Genomic DNA, 21,260 nt, shown 5'->3' on the forward strand with positions numbered 1-21,260 from the left:
AATGTAAATCATAAAAGGGATGGTTTACATAGTGTAATTGAGGATCAGTGTACAAAACGGAGGGGGCTGGTATGGCTTTTCATAAACATCTCCCATTTAGCCAAAGCAAGTAACTTATACAAACCGAAGATGGTAGAGATCAGACAGACTTTTACTTTCCACAACATCATGAGCAATAACCTCAGCCAGCTGAAAGATGGGAAGAGTAAAGTGGTTGCAAGAAATTTTCTGCAGCTCCTTAGCCAAAAGGTCCATAAAATATAAAGTGTAAGTCTAAAAATAAAAAACAAATAATAAATTCTGTACCAATTGTTGGTATTTTTAATTTAAACTATTAGTTCTTCTTTCTTCAACTGTACAAGCTAAACAAAAAATCCCAACATAAATCTTATCCTCCAGACATATATATGGCTGTATTAAGACATGCTTAATTGGATCTTCAGTCTTTGATGCTCAACAGATCAGAATTTTACAATTCTAAGTTTTGAGCCACTGAAATACCTCACTTACAGCTCCCTGTGCAGAGCACTGGCTAGTGCTCTAAAAGACAAAAAGAGTATTAAAGAAAATAGTCAGCACTTAGGTAAGGAATTGGCAGACAATCACTAACTTCCCTATCTCTCCCCACAAAAAGCGGATGTCAAAAAGATACATAGAGAGCAGTAACTGAATGCAACTCTGAACCCAACTGCAGGCAAAGAGGGACTGAGGAATGAGAGTTATTTGGTAATGAGTTGCACAAAAAAGCAAACATATGCTTCCTCCTGGTATGGAAGATGACTTTTGAAGTTCTGACCTATAATGAACCAGAGCTATGAGACTCAGGGAGTGGACCACCTCTTACCACTAGCATTTTGATGAAGAGTTTACTCATGTTGTGCAGTAACTGGAGTTCTTCAAGATGTGTGTCATTGTGAGTGCTCAACTTCAGGTGAACTCATGCCTTTGACTGGCGATTTTGGGTAACAGTGCCCATTTGACCCAGGCAAGCAGCCCACCCATTTTCATGACCCGCACTGAGGCTACATGGGGCTATGTGGGCGAGCTGCCCTCAGTTCCTCCTCCATTGCAAAGTCTCACAAAGGAGACTCTGATGCAGAGGGGAAGGAGGGAGGGTAGCGGAGCACCCAAAGGGACACACATCTTGAAGAATTCCAGTTACTGCACAGTGTGAGTAACCTCTTCATCAAAATGCTAGTGGTAACAGGTGGCCCACTCCCTGGGTCTAATAGCTCTGGTTCATTACAGAACCTTCTTTGAGTAGTGTGCCTGTGGGTGCACCACTTCAGGTGGTTCCCAAGCAATACCCCCTCTAAGGAGATGCAAGGTTCAGAGCAGAGTCCAATACAGAAGAGAGAACTGCACTGCCTACAGCTGCATTTGATCTTGCAGCAGGCACCATGGCACAATGACTAGACAAGGTATGCAAGAGGACCATGTTTCTGCTTTACAGTTGTCTGCAATGGATACATCCTTATGTCAGGATACAGAAGTAGAAAGTGCTCTAGTGGAACATGCTATCACTCTTGAAGGGGGTTGAAGCTGAGATTGGTCATAACAGATCTTAATACATCCAGAGATCTACTTGATAACCTCTGTTTTGAAATAACCAAACCCTTACTTCTGTTCACAATGGGGACAAATAGTCAAGGAGATCCTCTAAAAGTTGTGGTCTTATCTAAGTAAAAAGCTAAGGTTCTCCAACCATCTAGGGTATGGAACATGGTTTCTTGACAAGTCTGATGTGGTTTTGGGGGAAAAAACTGGGAGATGAATGGTTTGATTAATTCCAAGGATGCCTTCGGTAAAAATCTGGAATGGGTCTGCAGTGACACTTTCTCTCAGGTGAATACTGTAAAAGGGGGGGGGGAGTGTTTCCCATTAAAGCCCCCAATTCTCCAGCCCTTTGGGCAGAAGTTATAGCTACCAAGAAAGCCATCTTCACTGACAGATCTAACAAAGAATATATAGCTGGTGGCTCATAGGCAATTAAGGACTATGTTCTGGTCCAAGCTAGACCAGGGCCTCTGATTTGTGGGAAGAGATTTGACAAACCTCTTAGGAATCTTACCGTGGCTTGGTGATGAAGAGCGAGAAAAAAACCAACCTGTGTGTAAATGAAAGGTTGTTATTGCTTCTAAGGGTTCCCCAATAGAGTTCACAGAAAAGACATGATGTTTCCGATTCCAACTGGTAATCCAGTACTCTGAGAAGGGGGGAAAGAACCGGTGAAATCTGATGACTGCTTCCATTTCTGGAGATAAGTATTTCTTGTAGATTCTTTTCTACTGTTTAATAAAATGTGTTGTACCTCTGATGAACAGGATACCTCTTCTATTCCTAGATTCATTGAGGAACCATGCTTGGAGCCTCAGAACATGCAGGCTGCGGTGAAGTGTTCAACTGGTATCCTGAGTCAGGAGGAGAGAAGTGATCGTAAGTCTCCACTGAGGGCAAGAGGTTAGTCTGATTAGGTAGGAATACCAAACTTGTCTTGGCCACGTTGGTGCAATCACTATGACCCTTACCTGATCCTGGTTGAGGATCTTTAACAGTAGCAGAGTTGGTGGAGATGCACAGAGAAGTCCCTTCTTCCTTGAGATGACAAAAGCATCTCCTAGGGACTGGGGATTGAGACCCCCTCTGGAACAATAGCTGATGCATTTTGCTTTATCTACCATGGCAAACTGATTGACCTCCAAGAGTCCCCAGACTAGGAATGTCATGTGGAGGACTTGGGAGTTTAATTTCCATTTGTAATTTCAAGAGAAATGTCTGCCAAGGTCATCTGCCATGGTGTTCTGAATACCTGGGAGATATGAAGCTAAGATGACTATGTAGTTGGCTATACGCCAATTCCACAATTTTATTGCTTCAGCACAGAGAGATGGGGAACGTGCTCCTCTCTGACAGTGATGTAATACATGCATGCCACATTGTCTGTCATTATCTTTATACACTGGGACCTAATTAGCAGTAGGAAGTGTAAGCAAGCATATTTGACTGCTCTCAATTCCAGATTTATGTGAAGAAGCTGCTCTTGTAGTCACCATTTGCTCTGAACCAGATGTATCCTCCAACCCAAAAATGAAGTGTCTGATGTTATGACTGTCATAGACGGATTCTGGAAGAACGGAACACCTGCACATGTTTGAGCTGGGTACTTCCACCAATTGAGTGTTTGTATAACCCACTGGGGAACAGATAGTAACCTGTCTAGACTGTGCTTTCTTGGTTTGTAAACCATTTGCAGTCATCCCTGTAGACTTCTGAGATGTAGTCTGGCATGTTACACTACGAAGACACAAGCTGACATGTGTCCAAGCAGCTGAAGACAATCTCTTATTGTTACTTGAGGACTGCCCTGAATCCTGGAGATGAGAATTGTTAGAGCAAGAAGTCTGCTGCTCTGTCTGTCAGTGCATCCGGGAAAGCTCCTATGAAGTCTAGATGCTGTGTTCGAGTGAAAATGGACTTTCTGGAATTTATTTGGAGGCCCAGACTGCCAAAAAAAGTATACATCATCTTCATTGCTGCCAACACTTCCTGACATGATGTGTCCCAATCAGTCAATCATAAGATAAGGGAAAACTACTATATCCAAATGATATAGGTGGGTGGCAACTACCACCAGAATCTTTGAGGATATTCTGGGGGAGAAGACAGACTGAAAAAAAAGCACCCTGTATGGGCAGCGCTCGTTGTTGATCAAAAATGGAAGAAAACTTTTGTGTGAAGGGTAAATAACAATATGAAAGTGTGTGGGTCTTGTTGGCCTGAGAGTCATAAACCAATCTCCTAATTTTAAAGAGGGAATTAGTGCTGCAAGGGTCACCATCTAACTTCCCTGTAAGCTGCGTAGTTGCACAGCAGCCTATTAAGTGCCGTGCAGGTGCTCAGGGCTGCAGCAAGGAGAGGTGCCTCTCCCCCAGCCCCAACCCAGCCTGGCCCCGAAGATTCCATGGCGGGGAGAGGCGCCTCTCCCCACTCAACCCAGTGCTGCTGTGGGGAGAGAGAGCTGGAGGGAGTCCTCTCTCCCCGCTGTAGCCCCAGGGCAGCCTGCACCCCAAACCCCTCATCCCCAGCCCAACCTCCAGAGCCCACACCCCCCTGCACCCTAACCCTCTACCCCAGCCCTGAGCCCCGCATCATTGGCCCCACCCCAGAGCCCGCATCCCCAGCTGGAGCCCTAACCCCCTGCACCCTAACCCTCTGCCCCAGCCCTGAGCCCCCTCCCACACTCCGAACCCCTCGGCCCCACCCCGTCACATGAATTTTGTTATGTGCACCAATATGGAGGTGATGTGTCACACATCACTTCCATATTGGTGAACAAAATTCATTCTGCACATCCGTGGGAAAAATTAGAGGGAACACTGGTCTCCATCCTGAATTTCTGTTGTTTTACATATCTGAGGGGGCCCAAATGGAGACATTCATGTGTGTTCATGCCATGTGGGTTCCATCTGGGATCTATCCTGCTGTAGTACGTCAGTATAAGAGGGGCAGCAGCATGTCCTGGAATAGATAAGGGAACCCTAGATGGATACTTGAGAGTCTGAAGATTCCTCCTTCACATACACCAACGGTGGAGATAGCTGTTTCATTTACAAGAAAAACGAGGGTGAACGTGGTGGTCTAGGAGGTAGGGGCATCAATGACCAAAAGAGTCTTGATGCTGACAAACCCCTAGCACTCATTAACAGAGGCAACTTCGGTTCCGAAGATACTATCAGTCCATAAGATACCTAAATTCGTGCTGTAACGATGGTGTCCAAGAGTGGGTTGAGCGAGAAACTGTGGAGGGCGGCTCTGGGGGATGGATCACTTGATGATTACCTGTTCTGTTCATTCCCTCTAGGGCACCTGGCATTGACCACTGTTGGAACACACGATACTGGGCTAGATAGACTGTTGGTCTGACCGAGTATGGCTGTTCTTATGGTACTGAAGAAGCTGGTACCAAGCCCTTGGCATGGGAGTGAGTCAGTGTCAATTCCCTTAGTACCATAAGCACCTGAGTGGTCTTTGCTACCCCTGACTTTCCTGTTACTGGTACTGAATGTTGTTTATGGCTCAGCTTAGAACTCTTCACCATCTTGTCTCTGCTGCTCTGCATAGGGGTACCCGAGCTTGGTACCGTGTCTGTCTTAGACAACTGACTCCTCTTCGTCTTTGTGGTATCGACATGGTTCAGAGTCTGCATGGAATTCTCCTTGGGACCTGAGGTCTCCATACTCTTCTTGTGTGTCAATGACTGAGATTTTCTTGGAGTTTTACTCATTCCCTTCTACTTAGAGGCAGGTATTGAAACTACCTTTGCTGAAGTCTTTGGTACCGTAAATGTACTCAGTGTCATGGTACCACCTATGTCTCTAGCTTTGTCCAGGGACCGAGATGTTGATGTGGATGGGGGCACTAGTGATAGTGGGATGCCTATGTAAAGGGAGGTCCACCAAACCTCCATCATCAGGAATTTAAACTTGAGCTCCCTATTTTTTTGGGATCTACTCTTGAATGAAGTGCAGATCTTGCACTTATTAGGAATATGGGTATCATCCAAACAGCAAAAACACTGTGGGATTCCCTGTTGCTGACTCGGACAGCCTCACAACATTACCGAGCAAATTAACAACAAACTGTCCCCTGCTGAAGGCAAAATACATTTAACACTATCTAACAATATGCATGAACAACAAATTAAAACAAAATTTCAAAGGAAGGAAGGAAAGAAGGAAGGAACGGCTTTCCAACAACTGCAAACACTATATACTAACTAACAAACTAAATTCTGAATGCTAGTAGAGAACAGGCACAGTTGTAGACTCCACCTCAGGCCAAAGGCAGTGGAGAAGGAACTTGGATGCTTTGCGCGAGTGGCCCTATATAGCCTCAGTGTGAGGCACAAGGATGTATGGAGTGCATGCACAGGCCAAACAGACACCGCTACCAAAAATCTCCAAACAAAGGCAGAGGGTGCAGATCACCTGAAGTGGAGCACCCACAGGGATGCTACTTGAAGAAGAATTAAAAGATCCTCAGGCCAAAATGACTTATCATTAGAATTTTCATAATGACTATAAAGCATTTATAGATGTGCATAATTTCCCATGGATTAGCTTGTGAACCTCTTACTCCTATTGATGAGCACTTGTTCACATGGTCAGTCCCACTGGTTTCATCAGTGGGAATAATGAGTCCCAATCTGGTTCATTATGTTTTGCATACACATCTTCTCTGATGTTGGATAAAATCTGCCAGAAAAATGAAGCTGATGGAGATTTATATCTGATCGAGAAAATCTTATGCATCGACTATTTGTTGTACATACATTTTCAGTTATGTACTGCCAGTATACCAGATCCACTCAAAATTCACCTCTACCAACAGCTGAGGAGATACAGGGTTGTTTTAAAGATACATATCAACAAAAGAATATGCAACTGGCATGAACATTTTTCACAAAGTGGTCACTCTACATCTGACCAATCAGTCCTCATTCTCAAAGGAAACCTGCACAATAGTTTCAAAAGACAAATCTACGAGGCTAAATTCATAACTTTGCTAGACACTAAAAATCATTGACTGAATAGAGACCCTGGATATATGGTTTATTACAACGGTCTAACCCACTAACAACCCCCCTACCTCGCTGACTCCCCCCCCCTTTTCTTTCCCCCCTTTGAGTAGAGGGGTGTTAATGGACCACTTCACCTTGAATGGTCAGTCCCTTGAAATATGTGTTAACTACTTATGCTAAGCAATCTGTTTCACACTGTATTTAGCTGTGACACTCTGAGTATATTTCCCACACCTGAAGAAGAGCTCCATGTAAGCTTGAAAGCTTGTCTCTCTCACCCACCTTGTCCAACTGGCATAAAGGAATTTTAACTAAAGACCATTTACTTAATAACATTTGATTTAAAGAAACCCAAATCTAAACAAAAAAAATCAAATGGAACACCTACAGAATAAAAAGGAATATGTTACCGCTTTTAAGCCTGTTTCAGAACATTATAATTATAGAGTTGCAAACAGCACCTTCATAATATAAAAGGAGACAAGGGAAAGAAAAAAAATCTCATTAAAAACTGTTTGCAAAAAGCATTGACTATAGACCCACAAAAACTAATGTCTAGGATTGGTCTCAGCTTTTATTTTCCTACAGTAGAGCAATGATTTTGAAATGTTTACTTACAGGTACCAGAATATTATCCCGGTTAATAACATAACAGCTTGTTTCCTGTTTAAAAGCATCTCTAACTTCATCAGGGCAGTCATAGCTAGCCCATTCCTCCACACTCGCTGGTAATGCTTCAACTGGTCCTTTTCGTTTAGGCTTCTCCTTCATAACTGAAGACTGGACCTTTAATTAAAGGAACTCTTTAGAGAGTTTATTTTTCTATACGCATTATATATTTACTTAAACATAACTGTTTCAAAGAGGGAAAAAGAAAGATACCTGCTTGGCATCCTTTTGGGCTTGGTCTTTTTTAAGGGTGGTTGATTGTGGGTTCTGGAAAGCAGCAGGTGGTCGGTTTTAACCAAAGAAACGTACACAAAAGGGAAAAAAGAGAAGAAAAAGTATTTGTAAACTGATGTCTTCTGCAGATTGACACGCCTAATTTTGCATATCTACTACATGGACTCAAAAGTTCTCTCCCACAGAAACAAAAATTCAATGATATGAATGACCCTCACACGAGGGCACTGTAATGCCAATTTCTATAATTTTGTGCTTGAAGAACTGACCTCAGAAACACTATTTATTGAAGTAAAAATATCTAGATTTTTCATAAAGAGGAGTGCCTTACTTGTTTTGTATCCTTTTTGCCTTTATCTTTCTTAGGTGTGGCTGACTGTGCATTCTGGGAAGCAGTAGATGGTGAGGATTTTGGTAATGCTTTTATAACAGATCCAGCTGCAGACAATGAAACCTAGACAAAAATAATTACAATAATTTAACTTTAAAGTGCTGTCCTTAGCTACTAGAAACAGAATCACACTCCATTATGTTGACTCAAGACTACTCTCCCAGAGACAGAAAATTTCAAAGGCTCCTAGATCCCTGACATTATGATTATTTCTACAAGCATTTATGGAGGCATGAGTCACTATAGTGCACTTAAACAGCTCAAGTGTTATTATTGAACACAGATGTTCAGTTTGGGTACAGAAAGTGACAGTCTTTGAAATAAATACCTAGATCATGTAGGACTTTACAACCATCACCTTATTTTCACACCACCATGAATTGGGAGCCTGTGCACAGATGAAAGACAAGTATAATATGCTCCTCCAGGTCTGCCCTATTGCAAAAGTGTAGTGTAGCACAGTGTATGCTGCATTAACTGAAGCTCCAGAATGTGAAAGTATCTGGAGAAAATCTCTCTCTTTCTCTTTGTCTTGTAGCAGCAAAGCTTTGATGTCCTGATTCTCAAGGAAGGAGAGAACTCCTTACTCTTTTTGTTATTGATCTTGACTAAAGTATAATTAGGATAGTAATTTGGTAGGATATTTGAACAATACTTTCTGATAGAGGTGATCAAAGTCCACAAGACATCCTGTGGACTAAAACTGGAACACTGGCTACATGTTCCATAATCTATCAAGATCTCACACTGGGTCTTTACAATATGGCCCTATGTGGTTTTTTTAAAGGCATCTAACATTTCATGGTTTTATTTAAGCTTTCAGAAATTACTCCATTGCCTAACAGATAGTTACTGAAGAGTCTTAAGATTCTAGAGTCTCACCTGGAAATGAAAACAAGCATCAGGATCCCTGAAGAGTTCAAAAGACTTTAACATGTCCTTCTCATTCATCTTCAATCAAATCTGCTCTATTTTTAATCCCAAACAAGCTTCACATCACACAGTTTAGCAAGCTTTCCTGTTTCTCTTTATAAACAACCTACTTTCAATTCTAAAATGCCTTATATGAAAAGTTTGAAGCTCACAGTAATGTTAATATATAACAGTGACATTCAGACAGGAGCTCGCAAGCCTCAAGTGGCTCTTTAATGTGTCTCCTGCAGCTCTTTACAGCACATATTAAAACTCTGTGTGATTTGATTATGAATCAACCTAAGTTATTAAGCATTCAAAATGCTTTTACTATAGTATTAACCAATTGTAGTTGATAAAATAATAATACTTGGTCAGTCATTTTGCTGTGAGAATTTATATATATATATACACACAAACACACACACAAAATATTTCCCATCATACTGTTTAAATATGAATATATAATACTATAGTAAATGAAACAATGAATTCAGACTACTGTGGCTCTTTTGGGTAATGTTCGCTAATTTGGCTCCTGAACTGCTGAGGCCTGAGTAGCACTGATCTATAAGCATTAGCCCACAGACAGCTACTGCCATTGTCCTGTAACAGACACTGACATCTGCACTAGCTAACTTTGATGTTTATTCATCTACTATCATTATCTTGAAATCATCCTGTTTCTCTTAGTCAAGTACAGAATATTAAAAATTCTGATGATGTGAAATTTGGAAATGTTAGTCAGAATTTTATTTTCTAAAATTCCTATTTTCCAAATTTTATGTGTTATATAGTCCAAATTAATTTAACAATGAATGTCTGATAATTAGCAACATATGTATGTAGTAGGGTTCAGCTACAAGCTTTTATATTAAGCAATTACCAGCATTTGTAATCACTGGAAAAACAATAATACAACCTGGAACATACTGATTTGGATACCAGCTTCACTTTGCAGATCTCTCACCCACACCACTCAGGTGGCACTTACGATGGCATGTGGCATATATTGAGTTCAAGTACAGCTTTCACCATTTCAAAGATTTAAATAAATTAAAAAAATTTAACATGCAGTGCAGTCCTTCTGATGTTTTCCATAAATGTCACTGGAAATTAGGCAGCCACATCAATGAAAAAATACATTTAATGAGGTTCATTCAATTTGATTTGAAATGCTGCAGAACAGCCAGAAGTGATTACTTTAGAGAATTAACAACACTCAGTGAATATTAGTGTTATGGTTTCATCACAAAATGTAATTGACTACTCAATTCACAGGGTTTAACTAAGTCAGATCATTCCTTTAGTTAAATTACATACCCTTTGAAATAATCTAAGTCACTACCTATCTGTAATTATTGTTCTTCACCAACAATACTGTGAATTCTGTAAATCATCAATCATGGTTCTTATTCTACCCTAGCTATTTAGATAGTAAAGTTTAGAAACCATTGGAAGAAAAAGTGGATCCCCAGGCTCCAAAGAATATACACACCAATGGAGAGTAATGGCTTTAACTGAGCACTGTCTTTCTCCCATATGGTTTTTGGAAGAATTTGAACTACACAGCGGTGCTCTCTAGTTTCTTGTGATAATTTTATAATTTAAAGCTTAGAAACTGTAAAACTATATCCTAACAATATTGTAAAATTGGATATATTATAATAAAGACAGTTAAAATAACAAAATATTGTCTCCCTATGTATTCATATATTAGATAAATTAAATGTGATTGGTAAATTCTGATCTTCTCACCTGCCAGATACGAATGATGTAAGCATAAGCCATCAAACAGTGCTGTTGATGATAAGGTGAACTATGGCCAGAAATTACAGCCATTAAAGTATGTGCTCTAAACAAAGTTTCCAATTGCCTTATGTTTTTTAAATCTTCATTAGCAATTTGGGGAATTGTAACATTTACCCCAAAATCCACCTTCAGCTTTGCTGGAGATGGTATTTCTTGTTTGATGTTTTTCTCTGTTAAAAAAACAACAAAAAAACAATGTCAATGGTCTGACATTATACAGTATTTCAAGCCTTATTTAAAGTTGCATTTCTGAGGTGGAAATGAAAAAGAATCCATTGATAGCAAGATGACCCTATTAGAAAAATGGAAATCCAACTTGCCTTGCCATGATAGAATAATATTACTTCTATCATAGTTTCAATTATTAATAAAAACATAACAATATACTTAAAATTAACTCTAAGCAATGACAAAGCAAAGAAATGCAGAGTAAGGGCACCCTCATCTAATTGTGCCTGGTTAAAGCAGCCCATGGGGTGGATATTCTAACTTTCTGTTCTGGGCCCCCTTAGAGTGTTGCTCTAACTGTTACTAGTTAAATGTGGAAGATTGTGGGATCTGAGATTTTAACAAAAATATCTATATTCCCCTAAAGGGGCAGAGGCAACTTTAATAAGTTCATAATTTGATCTATTGTTTTTCTTCTATTGTTCTCAAAATCCATGAAAATCTATATATACACATTTTTATACAAAATGGTTAATGCTTTTCTTCTTAAAAGAGAACTCATTAAAGGGGCCCAGCATTCATCAACAACCAGCAAGATGATGTGGAATGGAAGGGAAATACCATGAAAGAATAGAGATTAATTTTAAATTGCCATTACACAAACAATGGTAAGTAATATTTAAAGAAAAAAACACATGAATAGAACATTTTCAGTGCCATTTTAATTATGCAGTGTTAACAGAGGAATCATGCATCTTTCACAACTGCATCTCATCACTTGTTCTTTTTTGACCCATCTCATCTATCTACATAAAAATAAAACACAAGTGGAGAAGATGTGAGTTAATGTCACACATTATTCTTCTAGAAATTAGTTGCTTTCTTCAATTAGACTGGAACATTCTATCAAAACTAGTTACTGAGGCATTAGCAATGTAAATGCTACAAAGAGTAAAAACTTTTCAAAAGGGCCTAGTGACTTAGGAGCCTGAGTTGCTTTTTCAAAAATCATGAAGTCCCATTGACAATCGTGTTTTACAATGGGACTTAGGCACTTTTGAAAATTTTACCCAGAGATTTCATAAAGTAAGGGAAATAGGGTATAGGGATAAAGAAATGGGGTGTAGCTTCATAGTTGTAAAAGGGACTGGGAGTCAGAACACCAGATTCTATCTCTGGTTGTTGCATTGAGCATTCATGGGCAAGTGACAGTCTCTCTATGCCTCCATTTTGCCATCTGTAAAAGGGGTACAAACCAATTATTTACCACATCAACACCTGAGAGTTCTTGACAGTCTCTGGCACCTTTGTGTCAACCTGTTCCATTTCTTCTGTGATTTGTTTAAGGGCCTGATGCAAAGTTCTCTGCAGTTACTGACGTCAGTGAGTTTTGAATCAGGCCTTAAGTGAAGAAGCTCGGGTTTTTCATTTTGACTTCCTCTTTAAGTCTTTTGTAGATGAAGAAACATGTACTATATAAGGTCTTTTTATATTCTAAAAATGATCATGTGCTTTTATCCTATAAAAGGTAGTAAGACAAAAAGCATATACTGCATTCATGTACTGAAATTATTTTGAAGGATAAGTACATCAGTTACACACCTTCTTCCTCAAGAGGTCCTTTGGCAAGTTTCAAATGTAGCAAGATATCTACTGCCCAGTCCAGATGTTTAATAGCATCATTAAGAGGAAACTGATTGCAGTATAACCATTCTGCAAATTCCATTAGATAATCAACTTTCTGCCACTCACTTTCTTGTTTCTACACAAAAGACAGAACGATTTAGTTCATATATTGTAGTTTGTAACATCAAATTACTGATACTAAGATCTATATAGATTTGTCATTAATTTTTTTGGAAGCAAAATTTTAATTTTAAATAGGCAATTTATTGACATTGCCTAATCAGAGAAAATGTATAACTGAATGTAATAAAAAATCAGTATTAGTTAAATTTCTTTTCTTTTATTAAAGTCTCCATCAATTAGTTACTGTTGGGCCTTTTCCTCCTTGAGAAAGGCCAGGCAACAGTTCAAGTGTGTTGATACAGAGTCCCAAGACAAACTACATCCACTTGGTTTTCCATCAGAAAAGTAATTTCAAAGTTGTGAAAAATAATCCACACCAAATTAACAAACTGACAAAATAATTTGCACAACATTTATTCTTTCTATTAAATTGAACTATTTTAAATTCTGATGAAAAATAATGCTAAATGAACATGTAATTAGTGGTTTACGCTTATGTGTAATTCTAAAGTGATGGAGATATCAAAGAAATTAAATTATGTACAAACATTCTTCTCTTTTGCTCATTATCAGTCCATCACTATTGGGAAGGAGCTAAGCAGTGAGACAGTAGAATGGAGGACTGAGAGAAGAAGACTACAAATGGAAGATAAAGAATTGAAACTAACAATGGCCAGGTGTTGCATTAAAAATCTCCCTGACTGGTGTTAAATCTGGTTCTGACCAGGATATTGCCAGGGGTACAGTGGAACGGGTCTCAATGCCTTTGGCCACAATTTTGGCAGCATCTATGTATACTTTTCCAATAAACATTTGATCCACTTTGCAATAGATTATTTAGCTCTTGAGGGTGGGCAATGCAATGAATCCCCTAGTAGTTTTTATTTCTAATTAAGGTTTTGTGGCTTGTGAGTCAAGCATACTATCTCATCAACAGCCACATCCAAATCTATGGAAGTCAAGTAGAGTCTTTCCAATAACTTCAAAAGACTTTGGATTAGGCCTCAAATGATGATCTGCAGAGGCAAACTGATGGAGAATTATCTTTTAGGAAATGTATCTGATTATATTTGCAGGGTATGCATTTTATTCATGTAAAATGCTATCACTTTTTCCATTTATACACACATTTCAATCAGGTGTTTTTTGAACACTGTGCCTTTCAAAGTTCAAATTAAATAAAGAAAAAGCTAACAATTATAAATCTTGTATTACTTGCTTTAGAAAAGGATGTCTGCATACCTCCTGGAATATTACCTCACAAACCACCTTAAAAAATATAGGCATATACCATCACATACTTTCAAACTATACACTTAAAATTATATTCTATTAAGAGGCTATTAAAATTAACAACATAGAGACCTGTAAAGCTTCAATAGCATTCTGATAACAGGTTAACTGCCCAACAATGTCTTTGGAGATTGGTGCTAGACGATGCCACATATGTGACAAATAGTCCTCACTTTCATCCTTGAATTTCTGAATGTCCATCATAAAGTTACGTCCAAGTCTTGCCTTCACTATAACCATATGTTTGAAAATCAGGCTAAAAAAAAGTTTAGAAATTAATCAATTTCTTATCTGTACAATTATGCACTGTATCTTACAGTATGTTACAGTTGTGAAGGTAACTGCACTTCACTACTCATCTTTCTTTTATAGTTAAGTCAAATTGCCTGCTCCTCTGGATATTTACAAACCTTAACTTTAGAAAATAAATTAGACTCTGATCCTGCAAAGATGCACATATGTAACCTTATGCACTGTGACCAGTTCCTTTGACATCAGTGAGACTACACATAGGGTACGTCTATACTTACCTCCGGGTCCGGCGGTAAGCAATCGATCTTCTGGGATCGATTTATCGCGTCTTGTCTAGACGCGATAAATCGATCCTGGATCGATCCCGGAAGTGCTCGCCGTCGACGCCGGTACTCCTGCTCTGCGAGAGGAGTACGCGCAGTCGACGGGGGAGCCTGCCTGCCGTGTCTGGACGCGCGGTAAGTTCGAACTAAGGTACTTCGACTTCAGCTACGTTATTCACGTAGCTGAAGTTGCGTATCTTAGTTCGAAGTGGGGGGTTAGTGTGGACCAGCCCATAGGGGAGATCCTCAACTACTGTTAATCGTCATATCTCTGTGCTTAAATCTTTGCACATGTGTAAGTCTTTGCAGAATCAGAGCCTTAGGTTGCTTGTAGTCTAGTTTTATCCTAACTGGATTTAGAGCTGGAGAAAGTCCAAATTCCTGTTATTTTATCTTAAAAGGTGGTAGTACCCCCTCCTCCACCGTTCTCTCACTCATCTAACATGAAATAGAGATTCAGACATGTGAAATTGTAGCCCGGCTCCAAGCAACACATTTAGACGTAAATGTTGCCATGGATTTTTATGCAAAACAAACTGAATAATAACTAATAATTCAAATATATTTTAAATAATGTATCAGCCAAACAACGTTCTTCAACCAGACAACGCATGCCTTGATGTTCAACAAGCCCGGTCATTAAATAAAATAAAAGTTAAATATAATGTTTTATTATAGTATTTTGACTTAAATAATGAAATAAGCTATGTGAGGAGTCACCCCCTTCAAAGAGCCTCAGCTGAATCCACTGTAACCAATGAAGAGACCTAACCCCAAAGTCAGGAACAAGAGACACAAGAACTTAACGGAGAAATATGAAATATACCTCTGATGGGATACTATCTTAACTGGTTAAGCCACAGTGTTTGCTTGTCAATATTGTCTGGAGGGTTTACTTAGAGAAGTAACATATCACTAGCAAACTCCTATTTTGGCAGATGATATAAAATAGACAGGTGTCATGAATACCAGTCAGGACAAAGAAATAATAAAGAGGGGAGCTGGAGAGGTTAAAACATGTGTGGAACTCTCATTGAAAAATGCAAGGATAACAACATCGGGGGGAAATAACTATGATCATATATTTTATATTATTGTTTTATTACAGTAGTGATCAAAAGTCTAAATCAGAGGTACACATGCATAGAGAGGGAAGACTAAGCTGCCTGAGATCTCATTCTCCTTAGCTCAATTTCATTTCAATGCGTAATTTGAATCGTAACTCATCCCGTGATCACATCTAAAAAGCTTTTCTTACAACATCTTGCTTTTAAAGTCTGGACTTCAGATAGTAATTAGAAGAGAAGGAAACAGAGCAAAGAAAGATCCATAATCAAATAGATGAAAAGTTTATACAGTACTTACTTAGGAACTTTTTTAAAGATGACCTGCACAAACATTATAAACATTTTAATTATAAGAAGCAATTGAAGATTGAGCTTTTCTTTGATTCTCAAGAACAGTGTGAAGAAGCAGGGAAAAGATACAATATTGTCTTCTGTTATAAAAATTGTCAGTTCAACAAAAAGGCAACCTCTATACTATTTTATTAATGTAAAATATATATTCAAATGTCATCCATATTTTTATATTTCTCAAGAGTCAGGATGCTTAAAATATTTCAGTAAAAAAAGAGATCAACCAACTTACAGTCTATGTTTAGTTCGAGGCAGAACTTGAATGGCTTCATCTAACACTTTGAGCCCTGTCTCCCAATCACTTTTATCAGCATACATATGGAATAATAACCCATACAGGGATGGTCTTAATGTCAGATCCTCTTCAGTACCTTTGAAATACATTCAAATGATATATTAACATTGTGAAATTAGTGCAGCCATCTCACAGAAATATTAGACTATTCATTTTTGCATGACAAGAATAAAATACATGCCTGGGAGAAAATGACCTTCTGATGATCCACTACTTTGAAAATCCTTTGTAGGCCACTGATGAAGCTGCAACATATTTTCTGTTCCCTAAAAATAAAGAAAAAAAAATAGTAGTGCATACATTTTTGTGAGCACAACTCTTCAAGCTCTGTATTGTTTTCTCTGTATAAATAGGATAAATGCAATTATAATAGTTAAACTATTAATACATTAAGTGTAATAATAATTAATTGAGAGGGTGATTATGTCAGTTAATAAGCATATGGGAGTTGAAAACTACAACTATTTTCCTCCAAATCAATGTTTCTAACGGCATAGTGTATTACACAATTGCACTGATTAATACAATGAGCTACATCATACATTCCCATACCATAATGTTGCTTGAGGTAACTATATGTTGTTAGTTTTGTTCTAGCTTAGCTGGCTTTAGTTATGTAACTGGATGACCACAAGTATAGCAGAATTAAGGGATTTTTGGATGGATTTTTTTATCTTGTATCCAGTGTGACCAATCCCAAAGATAATATTCTTTAAGCACCTGGCTATTTCCACATGCAAACCCCAAAGGTATGGTTCTGCTGGTATACAGACCACAAATTACATAGGGACTACACTAGTAAATTCTCTAAACTAGAGTTATAGCTATTGGACAACTGATCGGTTTTGGACAGGCCAACACATGTCTTCCTAGAAGTGATGGAATCTCTAGGTTTTACACTGAGAGTTGAGGAGAACGCCAACATAGCTCACAGTAAACAGGACACTGTTTTTTTAAAGCTCTTAGTACTTAGCAGAGTTGGTCCTTATCCTCAATTTTTGTTTTGATTCAGATACCACTCACCTTTCCAGGATGGTACACATCTTAAACCAACTGTGCCTTTGCAGTGTTGGATCACTGTATTACCCTGCCCACCTGACATTCATCTTAGGAACATAGGAATTACTATACTGAATCAGTATACACAAGTTGTTAGCGTACACCATATTCTGTCTCTGATAGTAGCCAGTACAATATGCTTCAAAGAAATCCTAAAGTGGACATCTATGGACTGACCTGCCTGTAAGGGCAACTAACCACTATCACTCTGTGGCTGGCATATGCTCTGAAGCATGGGGGTTTATAACCTTTCTAAAAAAAAGATTTTGTTCTGTCTAATGCATATGTGTGGATGTTTCCATGATCCACATAAATATTTAAATCTTTTTTATGACTCCTATTAAGGTTTTAGTCCAAATTATATCCTCTGGCAATGAGTTCCATAAGTTAATTATGCGTCGTATAAAAAGCATTTCCTTTTATCACTTTTAAATTTCTTGTCTTGTTAAGCTCTGTAAATAACCAGACCCTTAGCAAATAGTGTCTGGTGGCAGTAGCTACTGTGACGGTGCAAGGCCAGATGGCTATAGAAAAGTAGAGGGAGATAGATATATTAGCCCCAGGTTAAACAAATCCCTGGTACCAGGATAAGTAAATGGCAGCTGCTCCAGGTCAATTAAGACACATGGAGGCAATTAAGAACTTTCCAGAAGGCAGGGAGGATGCTAGGTTGATTGGGACACCTGAAGCCAATCAGGGGCTGGATGAAACTAGTTAAAAGCCTCCCAGTTAGTCAGGTGGGCGCGCATGTCAGGAGTTGTGAGAAGTTGCGCTGTTGGAGAGACTGAGCTGTAGACACCATATTAGGCATAAGGAAGGAGGCCCTGAGGTAAGGGTGAAGTGGAGCTTCAGGAAGTGGGGGCTGCTGTGGGGAAGTAGCCCAGGGAATTGTACATGTCCTGTTCCTAAAAGGTCAGTTACCATAGCTGATACTATTAGGGTCCCTGGGCTGGAGCCTGGAGTAGAGGGCTGGCCCAGGCTCCCCCCCTTTGGCTCTCTGATTAATCACTGAGACTGGGAGACAATAGAGACTGTGCAAGGGAGGATAGCTTCTCCTCACCTCCCTTGCTGGCTTATGATGAAAATGGCTCAGTAGACTGTGACCCTTGTCTCTAAAGAGAGAAGGGTTAAGTGGAGGGTCACAGTGAGCCTCTGAGGCTAGCGAAATCCATCAGGAAACGCAGGACCCACGGAGACAAGGACTGAGCTTTGTCACACTACCTTATCTATAAGCCATCAAAACTCTTTTAAGTTTACAACCGTTCACATCATTATACTTTCAAGTACAGAGTAACACTCATCAATTTTGTCTTCTAATCACTTTGAAACAGCAGACCAGTCATCACGCTTCTGATTATTAATGATTTATATATTGCTCGGGTAGGAAATAAAATTCAGTTTTTTGTTCTTTATTATACACTCTGTTACTACATGATCGAAGATACAGCCTGAGGCTGAAATGGTACACTCTGGTATTACTAAGCCTGAATGCAAAAGATATGAACAAGATTTTAAAGGCCTGATGCAAAACCCATTGACGTGAAAGGAAAGACTTCAATGAGAAATGTATTAGTTTTCTAAAGAGAGAATTCTAAAAACTTGAAGTTCAAAAAGAAAAGAAAAATGTCTCAATAAATAGATGGTTATGTTTCAACATGACAGTGTGCACATATCAGGAAATGATCTGGTGTTCCCTGCTGGCCTTAAACTTCAGGGCTCTATGAGATTTGAAGAAAATTAATGTGATACCATCTATTATGCTGCAAGTATTTCCTATCTACCTATCTACTAGATGGTATTTAGAAAGGTGACTATTTCCACATTGTGTAAAGGGTTTTACTGAAAAGGTTTAAAAAGTATTTCATTTTATTATTGACTCTTAACACCCTTTCAGTTATAGTTTCCCCCTCAAAACTGCTGAATATTTTGTTGAATACCAGCCCCCACTGAAGAAAGTATGTGCAATAAAAACTCTTTCAGGCAGGTGGAAGAGAAATCAGATATTTTGCAGTTCTGAGGAAAAAACTCGTAACTCTTGTTCTTCGAGATGTGTTGTTCATGTCTATTCCAATCAGGTGTGTGCGCACCCTGTGCATGCCAGCCGGAAGATTTTTCCCTTAGCAGCATCCGTAGGGTCAGCCTGGGAGCCCACTGGAGTCGTGCCTTCAGGGCGCCCAATATAGGGCCCTGCCCACCCGCCACCCCCTTAGTTCCTTCTTGCCGGTGTGACAGACCCAGACCAGTGGGGTACAGGAGTCTGGTAGAGGGCAAATATACTGGTCACTGGATGAGTAGTTTTCTGTTCCCTGAGTGACCAGAGAAGGGGCTACACTAGAGTAATCAGGAACCTGCTAGAACCAGTTAAGGCAGGCAGGCTAATTAGGACACCTGGAGCCAATTCAGAAGAAGCTGCTAGAATCAATTAAGGCAGGCTAATCAGGGCACCTGGGTTTTAAAAGGAGCTCACTTCAGTTTGTGGTGCGAGTGTGAGGAGCTGGGAGCAAGAGGCGCAAGGAGCTGAGAGTGAGAGGGTGTGCTGCTGGAGGACTGAGGAGCACAAGCGTTATCAGACACCAGGAGGAAGGTCCTGTGGTGAGAATAAGGAAGGTGTTTGGAGGAGGTCATGGGGAAGTAGCCCAGGGAGTTGTAGCTGTCATGCAGCTGTTACAGGAGGCACTATAGACAGCTGCAGTCCACGGGGCCCTGGGCTGGAACCCGGAGTAGAGGGCGGGCCCGGGTTCCCCCCAAACCTCCCAATTGACCTGGACTGTGGGTTCTTCCAGAGGGGAAGGTCTCTGGGCTGTTCCCAAACCGACATGGTGAATCTCTGAGGCAAGAAAATCCACCAATAAGGGCAGGACCCACCGAGATAGAGGAGGAACTTTGTCACACCGGTTACTCGGACAGAGGGGTAGGAGGGTGGGTATTGGAATGGACATGAACAACACATCTCGAAGAACAACAGTTACGAGAAGGTGAGTAACCGTTTTTTCTTCAAGTGCTTGTTCATGTCCATTCCAAAGGCCGCATCATCTCTGGCTTGCTGGGTGATTGCATAGTGCGTGGGGTGAAAGTGTGTATGGAGGATCACGTTGCTGCTCTGCAGATTTCCTTTGTGGGAACCTGCGCCAAGAATGCCGCTGAGGAGGCCTGAGCCTTGGTGGAGTGTGCGGTGATTGAAGGAGCGGGCACCTTTGCCAAGCTATAGCATTTCTGAATGCATTACATAATCCATGACGAGATACGCTGAGAGGAGACAGGAAGACCTTTCATTCTGTCTGCCACTGCCACGAATAATTGGACAGACCTTTGCAACGGTTTCGTTCTCTCGATGTAGAAGGCTAGCGCTCTGCAGACATCCAATACATACATAAGAACGGCCGTACTGGGTCAGACCAAAGGTACATCTAGCCCAGTATCCTGTCTAACGACAGTGGCCAATGCCAGGTGCCCCAGAGGGAGTGAACCTAACAGGTAATGATCAAGTGAGCTCTCTCCTGCCATCCATCTCCACCCTCTGACAAACAGAGGCTAGGGACACCATTCCTTACCCATCCTGGCTAATAGCCATTAATGGACTTAACCTCCATGAATTTATCCAGTTCTCTTTTAAACGCTGTTATAGTCCTAGCCTTCACAACCGCCTCAGGCAAGGAGTTCCACAAGTTGACTGCGCTGTGTGAAGAATGAGTGAAGCCTCTGCTCCCTGGTGCTGGAGTGCAGCTTAGGGGTAGAATACAGGGTGGAAGATGTCCTGGTTGATGTGAAATTGGGAGACAACCTATGGTAGAAAAGCTGGGTGAGGCCTGAGCTGAACCTTGTCCATATGGAATACTGTGTTAGGGCCCTGAGCTCAGACACCCTCCTAGCTGAGGTTATCGCTACCTGAAACGCCACCTTGTGAGAGATAAAGGAGGGAGCACATCGCCAAGGGCTCAAACGGCGGTCCCATAAATCTGGAAAGGACCAGATTGAGGTCCTAAGCCGGGAAAGGCTGTCGGACCTGTGGATATAGTCTGTCGAGACCTTTAAGGAAACAGCAGACCATCTGGTTAGCACAGACCAAGCAGCCCTCTGCACCTGGGTGGAAGGCAGAGATGGCGGC

At 40.2% G+C, this 21,260-nt stretch overlaps 1 protein-coding gene across 1 annotated transcript in view; it reads right to left on the reverse strand.

The window, feature by feature from the left end:
• The window catches only part of CFAP46 (cilia and flagella associated protein 46), a 177,034-nt gene that overhangs the window by 66,101 nt on the left and 89,673 nt on the right, over positions 1-21,260 (reverse strand). Inside the window, exons 26-34 of the mRNA XM_065408178.1 lie at positions 16,278-16,362; positions 16,034-16,172; positions 13,881-14,064; positions 12,369-12,528; positions 10,545-10,768; positions 7,815-7,937; positions 7,463-7,516; positions 7,199-7,366; positions 125-273 (exon numbers count right to left, since the gene is read on the reverse strand). Coding sequence (XP_065264250.1) covers positions 125-273; positions 7,199-7,366; positions 7,463-7,516; positions 7,815-7,937; positions 10,545-10,768; positions 12,369-12,528; positions 13,881-14,064; positions 16,034-16,172; positions 16,278-16,362 — 1,286 coding nt within the window. The remainder of the gene's footprint in view (positions 1-124; positions 274-7,198; positions 7,367-7,462; positions 7,517-7,814; positions 7,938-10,544; positions 10,769-12,368; positions 12,529-13,880; positions 14,065-16,033; positions 16,173-16,277; positions 16,363-21,260) is intronic.

The sequence above is a fragment of the Emys orbicularis genome, chromosome 7 (genome assembly GCF_028017835.1).
Source record: "Emys orbicularis isolate rEmyOrb1 chromosome 7, rEmyOrb1.hap1, whole genome shotgun sequence".
In the NCBI taxonomy this organism is placed as follows: Eukaryota; Metazoa; Chordata; order Testudines; family Emydidae; genus Emys; species Emys orbicularis.